General features: G+C 44.1%; 1 protein-coding gene across 1 annotated transcript; it reads right to left on the bottom strand.

Annotated features, from left to right (window-relative positions):
- Positions 1–18,093: 18,093 nt before the first annotated feature.
- Positions 18,094–18,564, bottom strand: SCP2D1 (SCP2 sterol binding domain containing 1). The gene has a single exon (XM_036321695.1). The coding sequence runs from the start codon at positions 18,562–18,564 to the stop codon at positions 18,094–18,096; it is 471 nt and encodes a 156-aa protein (XP_036177588.1).
- Between the last annotated feature and the right edge of the window lie 395 nt (positions 18,565–18,959).

The following is an 18,959-nucleotide window of genomic DNA, read 5'->3' as shown; positions in this document are numbered from 1 at the left end:
TGGGTAATTATAATGGTCTTATAAGAGGAGGGCAGGAGGGTCAGAGTCAGAGAAGATGATGTGATGGGAGAAGCAGAGGATGCAACAATGCCCTTTGACAGTGGAGGAAGGGGCTGCAAACCAAGGAGTATAGGCTGCCTCCAGAAGCTGGAAAAGCAAGAAAACAGAGCCTCCAGAAGGAACCAGCCCTGCTGCCACCTGGACGTTAGCCCAATGGGACTGATTTCAGATGTGTGACCTCCAGGACTATCAGGGAATAAACTGGGGTTGTTTAAGCCACTACAGTTGTGATGATTTTTCACAGCAGCTAGAGGAAACCAGTAAGACCTTTTGTTCTTTGTAGAGCCATTACCTCTTGATAGGGTGCTCACTTTCCAGTTATATCCTTTGAAGCAGTAAGTAAACCCTGAATAGCAGGTCTTGGGCAGCACAGTCAACGACTATATCCACTTCCACTACCTGGTCAATTGACATGAAGAAATCTTGCCCTCCTTATTCTGATTCAATCAGAAATGTATTTTTTAAATACATATTTTTGTTTCAGAGAGGGAGGGAGAGGAAGAGAGAGATAGAAACATCAATGATGAGAGAGAATCATTGATTGGCTGCCTCCTGCATGCCCCCTACTGAGGATCAAACTGCAACCTGGGCATGTGCCCTGACTGGGAATTGAACCATGAATTCCTGGTTCATAGGTTAATGCTCAGCCACTGAGCCACACCAGCTGGGCCAGAAGGTTTTTTTAACTGCCCCCTGGTGAGATAGTTGACTCTCAAAGCAGGGACCTGTTCCCAGGGCGTGCTTTATTTTCATTTACGCCCCAAACATGATGATGCCATCGCCAACCCCATCTTCATCCAATAAAGTGAAACAGCAGGGACACAACAACACACACACAGAGCGATCTGCAGAAAAACCCAAACAGGCATGTTGCTCCTCAAGCCTGCAAGAGACTATGATATTGTTTAAATCCCTGCACAGCCAATCCTGTCTCAGCACCTGTGGCTGTTGTGCTCTGGTGGTGAAAGGGGAGAAACGGGAGGGAAATATTCATGTCTGTCGCCTCTTTTTAAAAAACCAACCAGATCATCCTTTTCCTGAAAAAAATGAAGCCATTGTTATTCAAGGAATGTAGTCACTGGACTCAGTAGTAGCAGAGATTCATGGGTGTGCAAACTGGTTCCTCATATATAACTAACCTTCTCTCTAACTAGCCCCTAGCCAGCATCCCTTCCAAAGGTGATGTGTTTTCAAGCCTCCTTTCTCTTAGGAATAATGTACCTTCCACTGGACATATGCTGATTCTTCTTCACTTCTCTCCTGCTCCTACTTCCTCTCTGGAAAGAGACATATTTATTTGTCAAAGAGTCTGGCCAGTCAACTTTTGCTTGCCCAGAAGCTGGGTGCCAGTAATGTGAGCTGCCAAGATGCCACTGTCACTGGATGAAGCAGACGTCAATCCTTAATCATCAGAGGAGGGAGAGTCAGTCCCCTGTAGGTAGGGTAAAAGCGTTTCAGTTTGCCTGGCAAAACCCCAGTTTGTGCCTGTGGTCTTGCATAATTGATGGTGCTGCCTTTTACTCTGCATGGATGATTAATGTACCGTCATCCTGCTTGGAGCAGTTCTCTGAGATCTTGGTGTGGTGAAATGGTCTGGAAAGACAACAAGGAGCCAACGGATAATTGCATGTCCACCTGGCCCCTCCCCCCAGAGGATGCCCTGGGTCAATGCAGCCCAGACTTCTAGTTCATTCAGCCTCTCAAGATGCCAACAATGGTTAGGGGCAACATTTTCCTGATGCCAAGAGGAGGTTTGAGGCTATGACTTCATCAAAGCATTTCAATGCTATTTTCTAGAATTAAAGTGAGAATAAATTTCAGCTGCCTTCAAGAGTTAGCTGTAGCCAAAACCGGTTTGGCTCAGTGGATAGAGCGTCGGCCTGCGGACTGAAGGGTCCTGGGTTCGGTTCCGGTCAAGGGCATGTACCTGGGTTGCAGGCATATCCCCAGTGGGAGATGTGCAGGAGGCAGCTGATCGATGTTTCTCTCTCATCGATGTTTCTAACTCTCTATCTCTCTCCCTTCCTCTCTGTAAAAAATCAATAAAATATATTAAAATATATATATATTTAAAAAAAAAAGAGTTAGCTGTAAGAGAAAAAAACTACAGTAAAATTAGTAGAAATCTGTCTGATCTTAGTTGGAGGAGTTTTACCTATGCACTGAAAGAAAAAACTGCGAAGGAAGAGATAAATCTAATTATGCCAAATTTAAGTTTTTTGAATGGCAAAAATATACCCCATACACACAAAGCTAAATGTTAAATGCAACCAATTAAAAAAGATGTGTGACAGGAGAAACAATTGTTTGATAGCTTTAATATTGAAAGACTAGAGGCTCGATGCACGAAATTGATGCAAGAGTAGACCTTCCTTCCCCTGGCTGCTGGCACCAGCTTCCCTCTGGCACCCAGGACTCAAGCTTCCCTCCAGCCACCAGCAGGCACCCAGGACCCAGGCTTCTCTCTCAGCACCGGCTTCATCTGGAAGGTCATCGGAAGGACATCTGGTCTAATTAGCATATTATGCTTTTATTATTATAGATAACTGAACTAACAAGTTTCCTTTTAATTGGTGCTGCCTGCAGGTAGATAGTCTGCAATATAAAAATTATAGCTAAGCCCTAGCCTGCTTGGCTCAGTGGATAGAGTGTAGGCCTGCGGACTAAAGGATCCTAGGTTGTATTCTGATCAAGGGCACATGCTGGAATTGCGGGTTCAATCCCCAGTGCAGGGCGTGCAGGAGGCAGCCGATCAATGATTCTCTCTCATCATTGATGTTTCTACTTCTCTATTCCTCTCCCTTCTTCTCTGAAATCAATGAAAACATTTTTTAAAAAATCATAGATAACGCATGTTTCTTTAAATATCCATTTTTAAAACACAAAAGATAAAAGGACAAATAAGCAAAAACAAAACAAAAACACCTTAAGCAATGTACTAAAAAAGAAACACAAATATCAAATGTAATATATTCTCTCTGGTAATCAAAGAATACAATCAGTATGACGTACCATTTCCCACCTATCGTTTTCATGATGATCCCAGCGCTGGTGAAGGACTGGATAAATGAGCTCTCTCACACATATTTAGAGGGGCCACATGGTGTCAACCTTTCTAGAGAGTAGTTTGAGTATATCTCAAAGCTTTTGCATACCCATTGATATCTCACTTGAATCATTTGAACATAGTCACAGCCACCCAAAGCAAGCCACACAGATCTGCAAGAAACCAGACCACCCCAAAACTGCTATCAGTCCCTGATAAATTGCCTCTTGAGGAGTCTAGTTCTAACGTGGGGTTGAGGTTAAAACAAGTCTGTTAGTTCTCCAACCTGACCGATAACAGAGGCACACCGACCTAAGTTGCTTCCTGCACTGAATTCACACTAAGGCTACCTTGTAGTTAAAGGATGTAGGGATTCCAAAAGCAATCAAGTCATCTAGGAGAAAAGGCGTGAGCCAGTCAGGAGTCAGCCTGGGTTTGCAACATCCTTTCCTTAAGAAACCTTATGGGCCTGTGCTGCCCAGAGCGCAAGGGGACTGCTGCCCCTGAGAGCTCACCCAGCCCTATGGCTGGGAGCAGTGCAAGGAAGTGTTTGATAAACAAAACCATCTTGGAAGCCTGGAGGAGAGGGATCTATGGGGGAAGGAACAGCAAGACTGGGCTCTGAGTACCAGCCAGAGAGCTCTCATTTCCCTTCATTCATCGCCTGCCATTGTTCCTGATTATGGTTTTGGGGGTTTTTTTGTGGGTTGTTTTTTTTTTTTTTCTCCCATCCATCTCACATCCTTGTGTTAATCCTTCCAATTTGAGGCAATTTTATTGTACTGTGTTTGCTAATTTCTCATTTAGAGCAACAAGAAGGCGGGTTCCCCCTGCTTCCTGATGGCTCCGAAGCCAGCTAAACAGGCGAGAGACGGGAATGCTTTGCTTCTGCAGTCGCCTTTTGTGAAATAACATTGGCTTGGAGATACAGACATAGCAGAAGCTGGGGAGCAGCTGCTTCTATAGAAAAAGCAACAGAGGAGTCAGGACAGAGGAAGCAGAGCAGAGAGAGGAATGGTACCAGAGAAACTACAAATGTCGGCTCTGAGCTCCAATAACGATGCTGAGGACAGAAGCAGCTGCTTGGCTACTTCACTCTTTCCCTTATTAAGTTCAATAGCAAAGAGGTTTTCTTCAGCCCTTCCTAACAAAAAATGAGGTTGGTAATGGATTAGTTTGTGAACAGCCCAATGTGACCCAAATGGCCACCCACCCACCATGCCCTTGGGAGCTATTGCTGGGCCTCCCAAAGGTCAGTGTATCCATTGGATATAGCTCTGCAAAAAAAAAAAAAAAAAAAAAGTCCCTAAATGATAATTTATTTAGCTCCTAAGTCTGTGGGTCAGAAATGTCGGCTCGTCTCACCTGGGCAGTTCTCATCTCAACTGGATGCCCTCATGTTTCTGTAGCCAGCTGCAAAGGGGCTGTGCTGATCTTGTCTGGGCTCTGTCACATGTATGGGCCTCAACTGGGACATCCTGGCTCAGGGGCATTAGAGCTCTCCTCCCCCAGCCCTGGCTTATCACATGGTGGAGGCAGAGGTGTGGAAGAAGCAAGCAGAAGCATGCATGGCCTCTTAAGGCACAGGCCCAGAACCGGCCCACTATCATCTTTCATTCATTCTATTGACTAAAGCAAGTCAAACAGGTGCAAGAGGTTTGGAAACAGACTCCCCTCTCAATGGGAGGAGGTGCAAAGTCACATTGCAAGAAAGTCTGAACAGGGAGGCGGCGGCTCTGAGCTGACTGGCTCTGAGGCACACGTCTGCACCCTGCCTACAAAGGAGGGTGGGAACACTAGCATCCCATATTTTTTTAAGCCAGTATATTTGGGAGGTAAGTTCTGTATTCCACCAAGAGAAATAAGCTGGGACATTCTCCAGACCAAGAAAGGAGGGGGTGCAAATGCGGGGCAGCCAAGGAGAATCCCTTTGGGCATCTGTAGGTCTACTGTGTGCAGCAGGCCAGTCCCAACCACTCCCTCCACCTTGACCTTGAGATCTCACATGGACAGTGGAGCCTGTGATAGTAGCTTCTGAGTCAGAACCCAACTGCAGACGTCCAGGTCCTTCCTTCGCAGGAGTCTCTCCTACTTTCTCACAACCTGGTGGTCTCTCCTGGTTCCCTGGTGGGAATGGGGCTACCAGGACACTAGGAGGGAGCAGCCATTCTTCAAAAGAATCATAAATGGTCCCTTGATAGGACAAATAAGGACATAAAAGTAACTAGGCAACACTCTGCTGGGGTGACACAGACCTTGAGAAACCAGAACACATTCATCTTTCGCCCGATGCAAATCTTTCAGAAGATGCTGCCCTCCGTTGACCAAATCCTGGCATGAGGGCTTGCCTCCCAATGCCTGACAGCTGTGTTCAGTGCTCATTACAACCTCCCCAAGATGAGCCATGTGTTCCCTGTCTCATCCTGATACATGCCATCAGCAATGAGGGTTGAGTTTGCGGGACAGGGAAGATGTATTAATCCGCATTACATCCCCTTTGGTCTGACCTGGAATAAATGGTTCTCAGCGTTCACTTAACCAGAGTTCCCTATGAACATGACTTTGATCTATCCCTCCACTGCAAATGTAATGGCTAAGTATTGAGTGCTAGCTATGTGCCCAGACCTGGCCAAGTTTTCACCTATCTAACCATATTTAGCTTTTACAACAACTCTATTTCATGGATACTGTTATCATTTTCCTTTTACAGATGAGAAACTGAGACTCAGAGAGGCATGGAACTCACCCAACGTCATGGAGCTGGCAAGTGGCAGAGCTGGGATTAGAACCCCAGCACAGCATAAGCTTCTGACCAATAGACTCCCCTGCCCATGGCAAATGGTGGCCCCAGCCCTGCCCTGGGGCTCTGCAGGATTCCAGAATGTCTCATATGCCTCCGTATTTACAACAATTACATTGTGCGGTAGCATCGAAAAATTTTAGCAAGAATATTTTCCAGAGGAAAATGTTATTTGTTGGTCAGATGTGTGAAAGGCCACGGCCAGCTTGGCTTTTGGGTTCAAAGGCTTGGAGAAAGAGCTGATGCAAAAATTGACACACAAGACGAAATATTAATTTTGAAATTATGGGGGAAGTCAGGGGAAGACTGGACCATAGCAGTCAAGTTCTGCTGGGTCTCCTTTCCCAGCTGCTTTTATTTACTAGAATACACAATTGCCTTTTAGGAATGCAAACTGACATATCAATGGTAATGTTTAGTAAACAGTAAGATTGTCAGGTTTGGGGGGAGTTTGCTTTAGGCCACTGAGTCAGCAGTAGGTAATAAAATGTAAATATTCACTCTGTGAATATCAAAAGGAGTCCCGGCCAGCCTTCTGCCGGACTCCTCACATTTATATTAATTACTGTTGATCTTGGTTTCCAGCACAAATGAAGATTTTTTATTTACCATCTAGATCACTATCTGTGTAGAATTTTGACATTCACTACATTAATGAAACACTTACCACCCCACTACCCCAGGTGCTGATATAAGGACCTTACAGGTATCATCTCAATGAATTCTCATAATAACATAAGGAGGTAGATGATAATAAAATGGGATTATTTTATAAAAGAGGAAACTGAGGTTCATACGAACCCTTCAAGTTCATTATTTTATGGAATATAACCGAAGTACATGAGAGCAACCCACTGAGATGCACTGAGGTGCTGACCAATCTTTATGAGGTGCCATTTCCTGTCCTCTTTCACATCTTCCCACCCTTCTTTCTCATTGCTTCTCTCTTCTCAATCTCTCTCTCTCTCTCATTGCTTCTCTCTTCTCAATCTCTCTCTCTCTCTCTCTCTCTCTTTCTCTCCCAGGTTCTTCTCTCTCTCCTTTGTCAACATCTCAAACCTCTCAGCAGCTTCCATGGACATCATTAGCCCCAGCACTGATGTGCAGACCCAAATATCCAAGACCTCATTCCTGAAGGTACAGACCCTGCTAGGAGCATGCAGGGGCTCTCTGACATGGCAGTGATATGGGACAAGGAATGCTTCTTCCTGTTACTTCTCAGAAAATATCCATCTGACTATCTGAAAATTCTGACATTCAGACAATGAGAAGGCCTAATACTTATTCCAAGCTCTTAACAGAAATCAGAAATCATATTCAAGTTAATTTTTAATTATCTAAGTTGAGGTTAAAAGTCAGCACGTACAATCCAGATACATAGGTAAGTTGCCCTCATGGATCGGGTTGGGGCTGGGAATGATATTCAAAGTGCTATGTTGTCACACTTCTAACATGCACATTTTTTTTCACATTTCATCACCCCTGAAGTCAAGGCCCCAGGCGTCCTCACATCTGTTACTGGGCAGGCAGCCATGATGACATGGTTGTCTTTGCCTGGGCTGTGTGGTCTTGGTCATGGTTCCTCATACTGTGATCACTTCAAATGTGCATTCAGGGTTCTACACCTGTTGGGTTTAATTTTCATTTAGAATGTAAACTAAAAGGCACATAAAAAGGCAATTTAGCCTTTTCCTACTTTCACTGGGATATTTAGAGGGCAGAGCCTGTGGTTAGGAATCTTCCTAATATGGAACACCTATAAGAAACTTCATTTGACACAAGAACAGACATATAGATCAATGGAATAGAATAGAGAGCCCAGAAATCGGCCCCAACCAATATGCTCAATTAATATTTGACAAAGGAGGCAAGAACATACAATGGAGTCAAGATAGTCTCTTCAATAAATGGTGTTGGGAAAATTGGACAGACACATGCAAGAAAAAGAAACTAGACCACCAACTTACACCATACACAAAAATAAACTCAAAATGGATAAAGGACTTAAATGTACGACAGGAAACCATAAAAATACTAGAAGAATCCAAAGGCAACACAATTTCAGACATATGCTGAAGGAATTTCTTCACCGATACAGATTCCAGGGCATTGGAAACTAAAGAGAAAATAAACAAATGGGACTACATCAAAATAAAAAGCTTCTGCACAGCAAAAGAAACCATCAACAAAACAACAAGAAAGCCCACTACATGGGAGAACATATTTGCCAATGTTATCACTGATAAGGGTTTAATCTCCAACATTTAGAGGGAACTCATACAACTCAATAAAAGGAAGATAAAATGGGCAAAGGACCTAAATAGATACCTTTCAAAAGAGGACATTCAGAAAGCCAAGAGACATATGAAAACATGCTCAAAGTCACTAATCATCCGAGAGATGCAAATCAAAACAACAATGAGGTACCATCTCACACCTGTTAGACTGGCTATCATCAACAAATCAACATACGACAAGTGCTCGAGAGGATGTGGAGAAAAAGGAACACTCGTGCACTGCTGGTGGGAATGCAGACTGGTGCAGTCACTATGGAAGACAGTATGGAGTTTCCTCAAAAAACTACAAATGGAACTCCCATTTGACCCTGTGATCCCACTTCTAGGAATATATCCCAAGAAACCAGAAACACCAATCAGAAGAGATATATGCACCCCTATGTTCATAGCAGCACAATTCACCATAGCTAAGATCTGGAAACAGCCTAAGTGCCCATCAGTAGATGAATGGATTAGAAAACTGTGGTACATCTACACGATGGAATACTATGCTGCTATAAAAAAGAAGGAACTCTTACCATTTGCAACAGCATGGATGGAACTGGAGAGCATTATGCTAAGTGAAATAAGCCAGTCAGTGAAGGAAAAATACCACATGATGTCACTCATTTCTGGATAATAAAGACCATTATAAACTTATGAACAAAAATAGATACAGAGGCAGAGCTGCCTCGAACAGACTGTCAAACTACAGCAGGAAGGCCGGGGAGGGTTGGGGGCAAGAGAGGGAGCAGGGTAAGAGATCAACCGAAGGACTTGTATGCATGCATATAAGCATAACCAATGGACATAAGACACTGGGGGGTAGGGGAGGCCAGGGGATTGTCAAGGGCGGGGGGGAAAAAGGAGACATATGTAATACTCTTTCTAATACTTTAAGCAATAAAAAATATATATATTTAGGATGGCATCAGAAAAAAATAATAAATAAATATAATTAACCACATTGAAAAAAAATTAAGTAAAACAGTCAATGAACATGGAAAAAAGAAAAGAAATTTCATTTGACTGTGGCAATGATAGCTTCTAAAGATAAAGCCAAATTTTTACTTTTTGTGTCTTCACAGATAAGTCAAAGGGAAAGCAGAGAGAGGAATCTCACAAAGGGCTTCTTCATGGTCAAGTTCCACCAGAAAGCTCCCATTCTGCAAAGTGATGCTGTCAAAGTTTATGTTCCTTGCAAGTCTCCTAGGCCCTGGGGTTACAGAGCGAATCAGTCAAACAGTTCTGACCTTGAGTCTTTTCTAGATACAACTAGGACACCTCTGATCTCACCTCCCTCCCTAAACTCCAGGTCAGTCCACAGACAAGTCTGGAAAAGTGATTTTAATATTTGTTTTAGAAAAAATATTAGCAATCTTTTGACAGTAACTATGAAAGCAGAACACAGACGTACTCTATAACACAGCAATTCCAACTCCAAGTACATACCCAACAGAAATACATGCTTTGTTTACCAAATGGCATGTACTAGAATGTCTGGCTCTTATTAATAGCCTTGAACTAGAAACAACTAATGTCTGTCAACAATACAATGAACATGTAAATTGTATGTTGTTCATGTAATCATGTACTCTAAAGCAATAAAAATGAACAATATGCAACTACATGCAACAACATGGAAGAATCGCACAGACATAATACTGAATGTCAGTAAAGGACTCATACCATCTGTGTAAATTATCTTCTGGTTATCTCTTGCTGTATAACAAATGATTCCAAAGGTTGGTGTGTTTAAACAACAATATTTTTTGGCTCATGAATCTGTATTTGGGCAGAGCTCAGTAGGGGACAGCTCATCTCCACTGTACTCTGAGGCCGCTGAGGAGCCTGGGAAGCTGGAGGCGGCATCAGCTGCAGGCTCTTTGCTCACCTGTGTGCTGGTGGATGCTGGCTGTCAGCTGGGACCCCCACTGGGGCTATGGTTGGAATACATGCTCATAGACTTGCATGTGGCTGGGCTCCAAGGGTGAGCATCCCAAACAGATCAGGGAGCGGTCGTAATGCCTATAACCCAGCCCCAGAAGCCACACAGTGTCCCTTGTGCCATAGTCACTGGTGCACACATATTTAAAGGGAGGGAAAAGAGACCCTGACTCTCAGTGGAAGAATATCAGCATCACATTGTCAAAAGAGGCGTGAAAAATACTAATGCAGCCATCTTTAAAAAGTACACCTGTCACAAAATACCCAACAGGCAAAATGAATCTGTGGTGTTAGAGGGGTATTGGTTACCCTAGGAAGTGGGTGGTGGCTAAAAGGGAACACGAGAGGAGCTTCTGGGCTGCTCATGATGTTCTGGGTCACTTTGTGAGAATTCATCAGGCTGTACTGACATGTGCACATTGTGGATATATGCTTGTAACTCAGTAGAAAAAAATGTAAGGATGTTAGAAATGATATTTGTGACAAAGCTTGGTGAATTCAGTAGGTCCAACCCAAAATTTCCTCAACAATAGCCCCACCACTTCCACTGGGTACAATAGAGAAGTGCATAAAAGCACTCAGTCAAATGTCTTGCCAACAAGGAGCAATGGGTCTCTTTTTCTCAGGGCCAGGGAACAATGAAAACCCACTGTGATGGCTCATTTTATGTGAGACGTTGGCTGGGTCACACTGGCCAGATGTGTAATCAAACATTATTCTGGATGTTTTGGTGAGAGTGCTTTTGCCTGAGATTAACATTTAAGTCGGTGCCCTGTGAGTAAAGCAGCTTATCTCCATAATGTGGATGGGTCTCATCCAACCAGTTGAAGCCTGAATAAACCAAATATCACCCTCCCCCAAGCAAGAGAGAATTTTGTCAGGACTTGAAGTAAAATTTCAGCTCTTTTCTGATTCCAGCCTGTAGGTTTTGGACTTTTAGATGTCCATAATTGCATGTCCTTTCTTACTTAAACTGGACCTCTCAGGGAGCTGGTGAAATTTTGCCCAGCCCTAATTTCCATTTCCGTATGAGGTTCCAAGCTCTCCCTATGGCCTCCTTTTATCTCAAGCTTTCTTCCAAATGCTACTTTCTCCCTCCACACTCCTTTGTAATTCAGACTTAAGCCCAACCCTTCACTAGTTTTTTTTTTTTTAATCATTTATCTCAGTTATTTTATGAGTTTAGTGACTTTACTAAAGTTTTGTGAGGTTAAAATAATTTCTGTATTAGCTCTTGCCACAGGTGCTGTGTGAATCCCAAAGCACAGTGCTATACAACATAAGAATGTATTATTCCCTGATCACATATCCGTGGATGGTGTGCTTGGCACAAGCTGTGGGTTGGATTCAGTTCTTCGTGTGTTCCTCATGGCCCTTGGTCCTACAAATACCCCCGGCATGTTTTCACCATGCTGAAAGTGAGGTGTGACGGAGAGCAAAATCCCTGCCCAAGAGCATTTCAAACTTCTACCCATGTCGTATCTGCTAATATCCCGTTGGCCAAATCAAGTTAAACAGGAAAACCTAAAGTCAAGGGGTAGGGGAGAACACTCAGCCCCATCCACTAGACTAGGCCAGTGGTTCTCAACCTTGGCTGCACATTAGAATCACCTGGGAATCTTGTGAAAATCCTGATTTCTGGGCCTCATCCTCCGGAAATTCTGTTTCTTTGTTACTAATGATGAGGCCCAGAAATCAGGATTTTCACAAGATTCCCAGGTGATTCTAATGTGCAGCCAAGGTTGAGAACCACTGCACTAGGCCATGGCGAGAATATAGGTACACAATCCTGGAGGAGAGGGAAGAACTGGAATTAAATATTCAAACTTCTGCAGCTGGGTCTCCTGCCATCCTCCAGCCTCACACCACCACCTTCCCTTTCCTCTTGCACCTCACTTCTCTCCAGGGGCTTCAGGAAACACCTTCCCTCCACCTCAGCAGAACAGTTTTTTTTATTCAAGCCTCACATTTGTTTTCCTCTCCAAAGTTCAAACCATCTGCTCCATGAAAGTGACTATCTCCCTATGGTCTCCAGAAAGCTTGCTAAGAAACCAAAATTGTCCAGAACCAATGTGTAGCACAGGCAGAGCCTGACGATGATGCTGCTGAGCCATCCACTATGAAACTCCAGAAAGAAAAATAAGCCATCGCCTTTCTGCCCTCCAAGCCCTTTCTCAGGCAAGCCCTAAAGTCTCGGGGAGGGGGGATAAATATTGAATCTCCAGGCTCCGAAGTCATTAAAAATAAAGAGTAAAGTTCCCCTGGGGAATTGCCGACTCTTTTTCTGAATGGACTTCTTGTCCAAAACACCAACAAAATAAATTTTTATAGGAGTCCCGGGGGAGCACTTTAATGGAGCAGCAATGAAGACCAGAGCCTCCATCGCTGGTGCCAAAGTGTATCCCTGGGCCAACTGGGGAAATCAGGCAGAACATTAACCCTTTGCTCTGACACAGGCTCATTCTCATCAGCCCTGATGCGTGGCTCCCCCTACACAGAGGCTACGTGTGAAGGAGGCCAGGATGGAAACGGGAGGCAGCACCGCCTCACCCTCCTTGGGGCCACTTTGATGTTGAATCGTTTCGTGACCAGACAATTAACACATCCACAGCTCTCCTGGTCTGAAGGCTGTTGCTCCAGAAAAATGACAGAGTTTTGTCACTAGGTTTACTTTAGCAGGGTGTGGGGAGTGGAGCAATGTAATCAGTTTACATACAATATTTCAGAAAGATGAGGAAAAGCCAAGTATTCAGACGCAGGCTACAACCCGTGACGAGGCAGCAGACTTCTGGACGGTCAGGGTTCTGGATGGTCAGTTTTAGAGCCGACCCGCAGGTCGCTGTGGGTCTATGGCATTACATTAATTCTAAGACTTTTTTCCCTACCCTAACAGCTCTGAGACTGGGACTCATCTTATTATCACAGGCCCCTGATAGCCACTTCCTCTAGGAAGCAGTCAAACAGTAGCCGTGGCCTGCACATGCTCCAGCGTCTAAAACACCACATTGAAACTTGCAGAGTGGCTGTGGCAACAGTGGAGCACATGGCCGGGGAGGGACGAGAGGAAAGTAAAATATGTGTTTGGCAGGCCTCTCAAAGCAGGAATAGAAAGAAGGCTAGCTTTCCAGAATTGCAAAACCAGCCTAGGAGCCCAAAGCCAAAGGTTTTTAGTTCTTGCGGGAATTATACACATGGGGATTCAGGCATTAGAGGTCAGAAGAAGGGTGAAGGAGATGAGGGAATGGGTTTTTACCAGCCGCCCCTTGAAATCCGGCCAAGTGAGTGAGAGGCCAGAATAGGCAATGAAAACACATGGGCAGTGTGGGCAACCAGAGGGGAATGGATTCAAATTTGCCATCAGATTGTAAGTCAATGTTTTAAGTGTTTCAAGAATGTTTAATAATCTGCACACTGGGGAGATAGGGAGATAGATGGGAAGCAAATCTGGAAGCAACCTACCAACAGTAGAATAGATAAATAAATCACTGTATATTCATAAAATAACATAGCAAAGATGGTGAAGGAGCCAAAGTATATACAAGAAACTCATGCACTTTGTATATAGCACGTTGAGCCGAAAAATCCAGACACAAAACATACTAAGGGTAAGATTGTTTATATAAAAAGCAAAAACTAGGGAAACGAAACAATGTTATTTTAAGTTGGGATTTTGGTTTCCCTTAGTGGGGAGACCAGGTAAGGACCAGGAGGGAATATGAAGGGGGTGTCCGAGGTGCTGGGAGTAGTCTTTTCCTGACATAAGTGCTGGTTTTATGGGGGTGCTCATTCTGTGAAAATTAACTGAGCGCACACTTAGGATGTGTGTGCACCTTCTGCATGTATGTATGCTGTTTGTCAATGAAAAGGTTTTTTTAAAAGGGATACTTCTTTGGTAGCTGAAATTGGAGAGAAGCAGGCTGGCTACAGGATCTGGAGGAAGGAGACTACACGGATTCATTAGCCTCCACTTTCATCAGCCTGCCTAAAACATCGCGCCAAGCAAATTACATATTGCTTGTCACGACAACTTAATGAAATACAGCTTAGCAAACAAAACAAAGCGCTCCCTTGAGAGCCCCCGAAAGCAAATTTCACACACTTCAATCAAGGCTTGAAAGATATAGGCTTCCTTTTCTTCCCATTGGTTTTACTGAGATATAATTGACATATAACATTGCATTCCTTTTAGGCGTGCACCATAATGATTTGCTCACCACAATACATTTAGTTAACAGCCATCACCATATATAGTTATAAATTTTTTCTTGTGATGAAGACTTTTAAGATCGACTCTGAGTGTCAGAGACAAGGCAAAAGGTCTCCAGAACCCTGTGAAAGCCGAGTGTGGCTTTTTCAGGAGACAGTGGGGAGCCAGTGAAAGTCCTCCCTTTCTCTCATCCAAAAGAGAAAGGGAGTTCACACTCATGGAAAACCCATGGACTATGCCAGACGTGCCCTATTTGGAGCTCCCCAACAACTTGATGTTATAAGGGCTGCTGGCCCCATTTCCAGGCAAGGCCGTTAAGGTGCAGAGTGGCTCCATCATGGCCTGTGATTACATGGATGTGAAGTGCTGACAATGGGTCAAAACTACGTTTGCGCCGAAACCGGTTTGGCTCAGTGGATGGAGCGTCGGCCTGCGGACTGAAAGGTCCCGGGTTCGATTCCGGTCAAGGGCATGTACCAGGGTTGCGGGCACATCCCCAGTGGGAGATGTGCAGGAGGCAGCTGATCGATGTTTCTCTCTCATCGATGTTTCTAACTCTCTATCTCTCTCCCTTCCTCTCTGTAAAAATTCAATAAAATATATTTTAAAAAAAAAAAAAAACTACGTTTGCTTCTACAATCCACTCCATATGGTATCCCCCACCAAGCAATTTCATCCTTTTCATCGAAAAGGGGTTTGCTGTTGTGTTTCACAAGGTCTGGCCTCTTCTCCCTCAATTAACCAGCACTCTCTCCTTATTCAAGGCCTCTGTTCTTCCTTCTCTTCAGCTCCTACCATGGTAGCTGCCCATCCATCCCCACAGCATCTCACTCACCCCTCATACATCCCAGCCTTTCAGACTCCAACCCTACTGCTCATATAGCTCCGTCCCTTAGCTTCCCAGTTCCAAATTCCTGAGAAAGGAATCTAATTGGCCCAGGTCATGTTTTTGTCCCAAGTCATAATGGATCACTGGCCAGCCTATGGGGTGGGCCTCCCTTTGGTCAGGTGCCAGCCCAGGCATGACCCTCTGTAACCCTGCCCTCCCTCCCATTCCGCTCCACCCTCTAATCCAGTGGTTCTCAACCTTCTGGCCCTTTAAATACAGCTCCTCATGTTGTGACCCAACCATAAAATTATTTTCATTGCTACTTCATAACTGTAATGTTGCTACTGTTATGAATCGTAATGTAAATATCTGATATGCAGGATGGTCTTAGGCGACCCCTGTGAAAGGGTGGTTCAACTGCCAAAAGGGTTGCAACCACCTGTAAGCAACTTATGTCTCAGGGTCAATTCACAAAGGCTACTCATGGTATGAATAGAACCACTCAGGGAAGCCACTTCTTAAAAACAGCATCCTGAACACCTGCCCAGCCTTGCCTGATACTCATAAACATGACTTGAATGGAGTGGAGTGCCTGCGCCAGGCAAAGAAAGCATTCGCAACAGTACAAAAAATCAGTCTAAAGCCTCTGAGACACCCACCGCTGCCCTGCGGGAGCACTGGCAGGAACACCATGGGTCACCTACAGAATGACCCAGGTGAGCGAAGAAACCAGGGAGCTCCATGTCCCCACTCACAAACTCTCAGTAATGTCTTGCCATGAGGTTGAATGCCAATTAACAAAAGGTCTCTTCCTTTCCCACTAAGAGGATGAGCTTGTGTTAGCAATGAGCCCTCCTTCTGACTTGGAGAACTCAGGAAGGCCTCTGCAGAGCCACCCAAATCAGTAAGGGGTTGGAAAGGCAGGCACATAATGAGGTCAGAGGAAGGGTAGGATTTTAGGTCCTCTTTATAAAGCCTTCATTTTGAATGGAGGGCAGCAGATTTTTAAAGCAGCCTTGTTGAGCTTATATGGACACTTAATAAACTGCATATGTGTATGTAGTGTATAATTTGCTGTTTGACCTATATACACCTATAAAACCATCACCACAATCAAGATAATGAATCTATCCATCACCTCAAGACTACTCATGTCCATTTGTAAACCCCCTCACCCTTCCCACTTCCCTTTCTTGGCAACCACTGATTTTTTCCTGTCACTAGGGTTTGCATTTTCTACTATGTTACTTAAATAGAATCATATTGTATGTACTTGGTTTTCTCTGACTTCTTTTAGCATAATTATTTTGACATTCAATTGTGCTGTTGTGCACATATCAGTGATTCATCCCTTTTTGTTGCTGAGTGGTAATCCATGGTATGACATAACACAATTTGTTCATTCATTCACCTGTGATGGACATGGGGTTTATTCCCAGTTTGGGACGATGACAGCATGAACAGATTTTTGTACTTGTACATTTTCCTCTTGGGAAAATACCTGAGAATGGAATAGCTGAATCATTTGGTAGGCATGTGCTTGAGCATGACCAATTTAATAAAACTTCCTTGTGGGTTTCAGAGTGTCTGCACTGTGTATATTTAGCCTACCAAATAAAGGTACACACAGATCACACAGTAACAAATGGCACTCATACTCAACCATGAGGAAGTTACAGCAGAAGACAGCTTCATTCCAGTTCTCCCAACATCTGGAGAGGGCTTCCAGAGGGGAAAATCTCCCAGGATGACCTTCAACTTTGTAAAATATTCAGTGCACAAGCTCCTGACACTTTAGAAATGGCCCCCACAAGAGCTATGTAGTCTTTCTCCGGGAGAGCCTTTAAATAAGGACAACTGGTCTAGAATAGAACAGTTTCGATCAATACTGAAAGCTGTGGCATGAAGAGCAGGGGTTCTTCAGGGATGGTCCCATCAACATCACCTGGGAACTTATTAGACATGGACATTCTCCCCAGCCCAGACCTTCAGAGTTGAAACTCTGGTCAGGGCCTGGCACTCTGGGCTTTCACTAGCCCTCCAGGTGATGTGATGCATGCTCCAGTTTAAGAAACAGTGACCTTTCAAGCCCTTCGACTCACTCAGAATTAAATACATCAGAAGTCATGATACACCATCACCTCTATTGCCTTGTTCCACCCACACAGCTGCGGAGCCCACCCTCTTAGAATTCTGCAACCCCCTTAGAATTCCGTCAATTTCCTCAAAGACCAAGTTACCAACTGGAATATAAACCTACTCCATGATGGTCATCACTATTTCCCCAAAACACCAAACTAAGAAAAAAAAAATTCTCAGGAATCAGGAACTCAATCATTGAACCATTTATATCCAACTGTCACCCTGGTTCAGTTGGTTGGAGCATTGTCCCACACACCAAAGGTTGTGGGTTCAATTCCCAGTCAGGGCACATACCTAGGTTGCAGTTTTGATCCTCAGTTGGGGCAAGTACGGGAGGCAACCAATCCCTGTTTCTCTCTCATATCTCTCTCTTCTCTCTCTCTCTCTCTCTCTCTCTCTCTCTCTCTATCTCTATCTCTATCTCTATCTCTCTCTCTGTAAATTAAAAAACATATCCTTAGGTGAGGATTTTTTTTTAAATCCAGCTGTCAAAACTACCCATTTCTCTACATGTGGCTTTTACCCTGGCACATTTCAACATAAATGAATCTAAGAAAAGAAAAAGACAAAGATTTTAAGTGATACACCACTCCAATACTCTTTACTGCTCTAGAACCCTCACTGCAATTTTACATATTAGCAGGAAAATTAATCAAATTTGAATAGGAAGACTTAGAGTAAAAATATTGGATACTTTTTCTTTTAATCTTCAGTTTAAGCATGATTTCCGTTCAACATTTTAACTGAAGAGAAGTTCTGATCATTTCCTTGGTATTTTTTTCATGCTTAACATTTCGCCCAGTCTTTGAAAACCTTCTCCAGCTTTTGGCCAAGCAGAACTTTGCCACTTACTTTGAACTTGCCGGCAAGGAAAGCCTTCTGAGGGTTTATTTTACCCAAAACCAACTCCATAAAGACAGGTTCCGGGATTGTGAAGACAGTATCCGCTGGGAGCCTGGCAGATCCTGGATACATGTCGCCAGAGCCATTCTTCAGATCAATGGTCCTCTGCAGGATGGTCTTCCCATCCTTGGTGATGTCCAGCTGGAAGATAGCATTCACTTTCTTTACCATTTGGGCCCCCGCTTCTTTGATGTGTTGGCTAATGTCCTCAAACACAAGGAAGCTCTGGAATTCCGGCAGCTCTAGAGGGTGTGGCGTGGCAGGTTTCGGAGCTGAACCCAGGTCCTTGAACTGACCCACCCGAGGTCCATCCCCGGCTTTGATCTTGGGTTGATGGTCAGTTCTCTTCCACATCTTACTGTGCTGGTCCTCTTGACCTAGTAATCTGGTTTGGGAGCAGCTATGGCCAGATTAATAGCTGCAGGTCAGATTGTGACATCAAAGGTAAGGCCCAAGCAGGGAATGAGGCTGTATTGTGTGTGTTGCAGTATTATTGGCTCATCAGATGCTAACATGTGACATGGGGTGAGGGCTCAGACAGGTAATTATGAGGCAGAGCCACACCACCAAGCCCTAAACCAATCAGAGCTATTGGTCTCACAAGCTCAGAAGGGCCTGGACCCCATGTTGGGAATAAGGGAAACTGACCCCAGAAGGTTCTTTGGTGACACGAGCTCTGTCCTTACAATGCAGGTGTCTCCCAGTAGCAACCTTAGCTGAGAGAACAGTTATTCTGATTCCTTCAAAAG

The sequence above is a fragment of the Myotis myotis genome, unplaced genomic scaffold (genome assembly GCF_014108235.1).
Source record: "Myotis myotis isolate mMyoMyo1 unplaced genomic scaffold, mMyoMyo1.p scaffold_m19_p_9, whole genome shotgun sequence".
NCBI lineage: Eukaryota > Metazoa > Chordata > Mammalia > Chiroptera > Vespertilionidae > Myotis > Myotis myotis.
This window is presented reverse-complemented; position numbering and strand designations above follow the sequence as displayed.

What these genes read in the sequence shown, in the direction of transcription:
- SCP2D1 (XM_036321695.1), bottom strand. Translation starts at nt 18,564, where the DNA reads ATGTGGAAGAGAACTGACCATCAACCCAAGATCAAAGCCGGGGATGGA.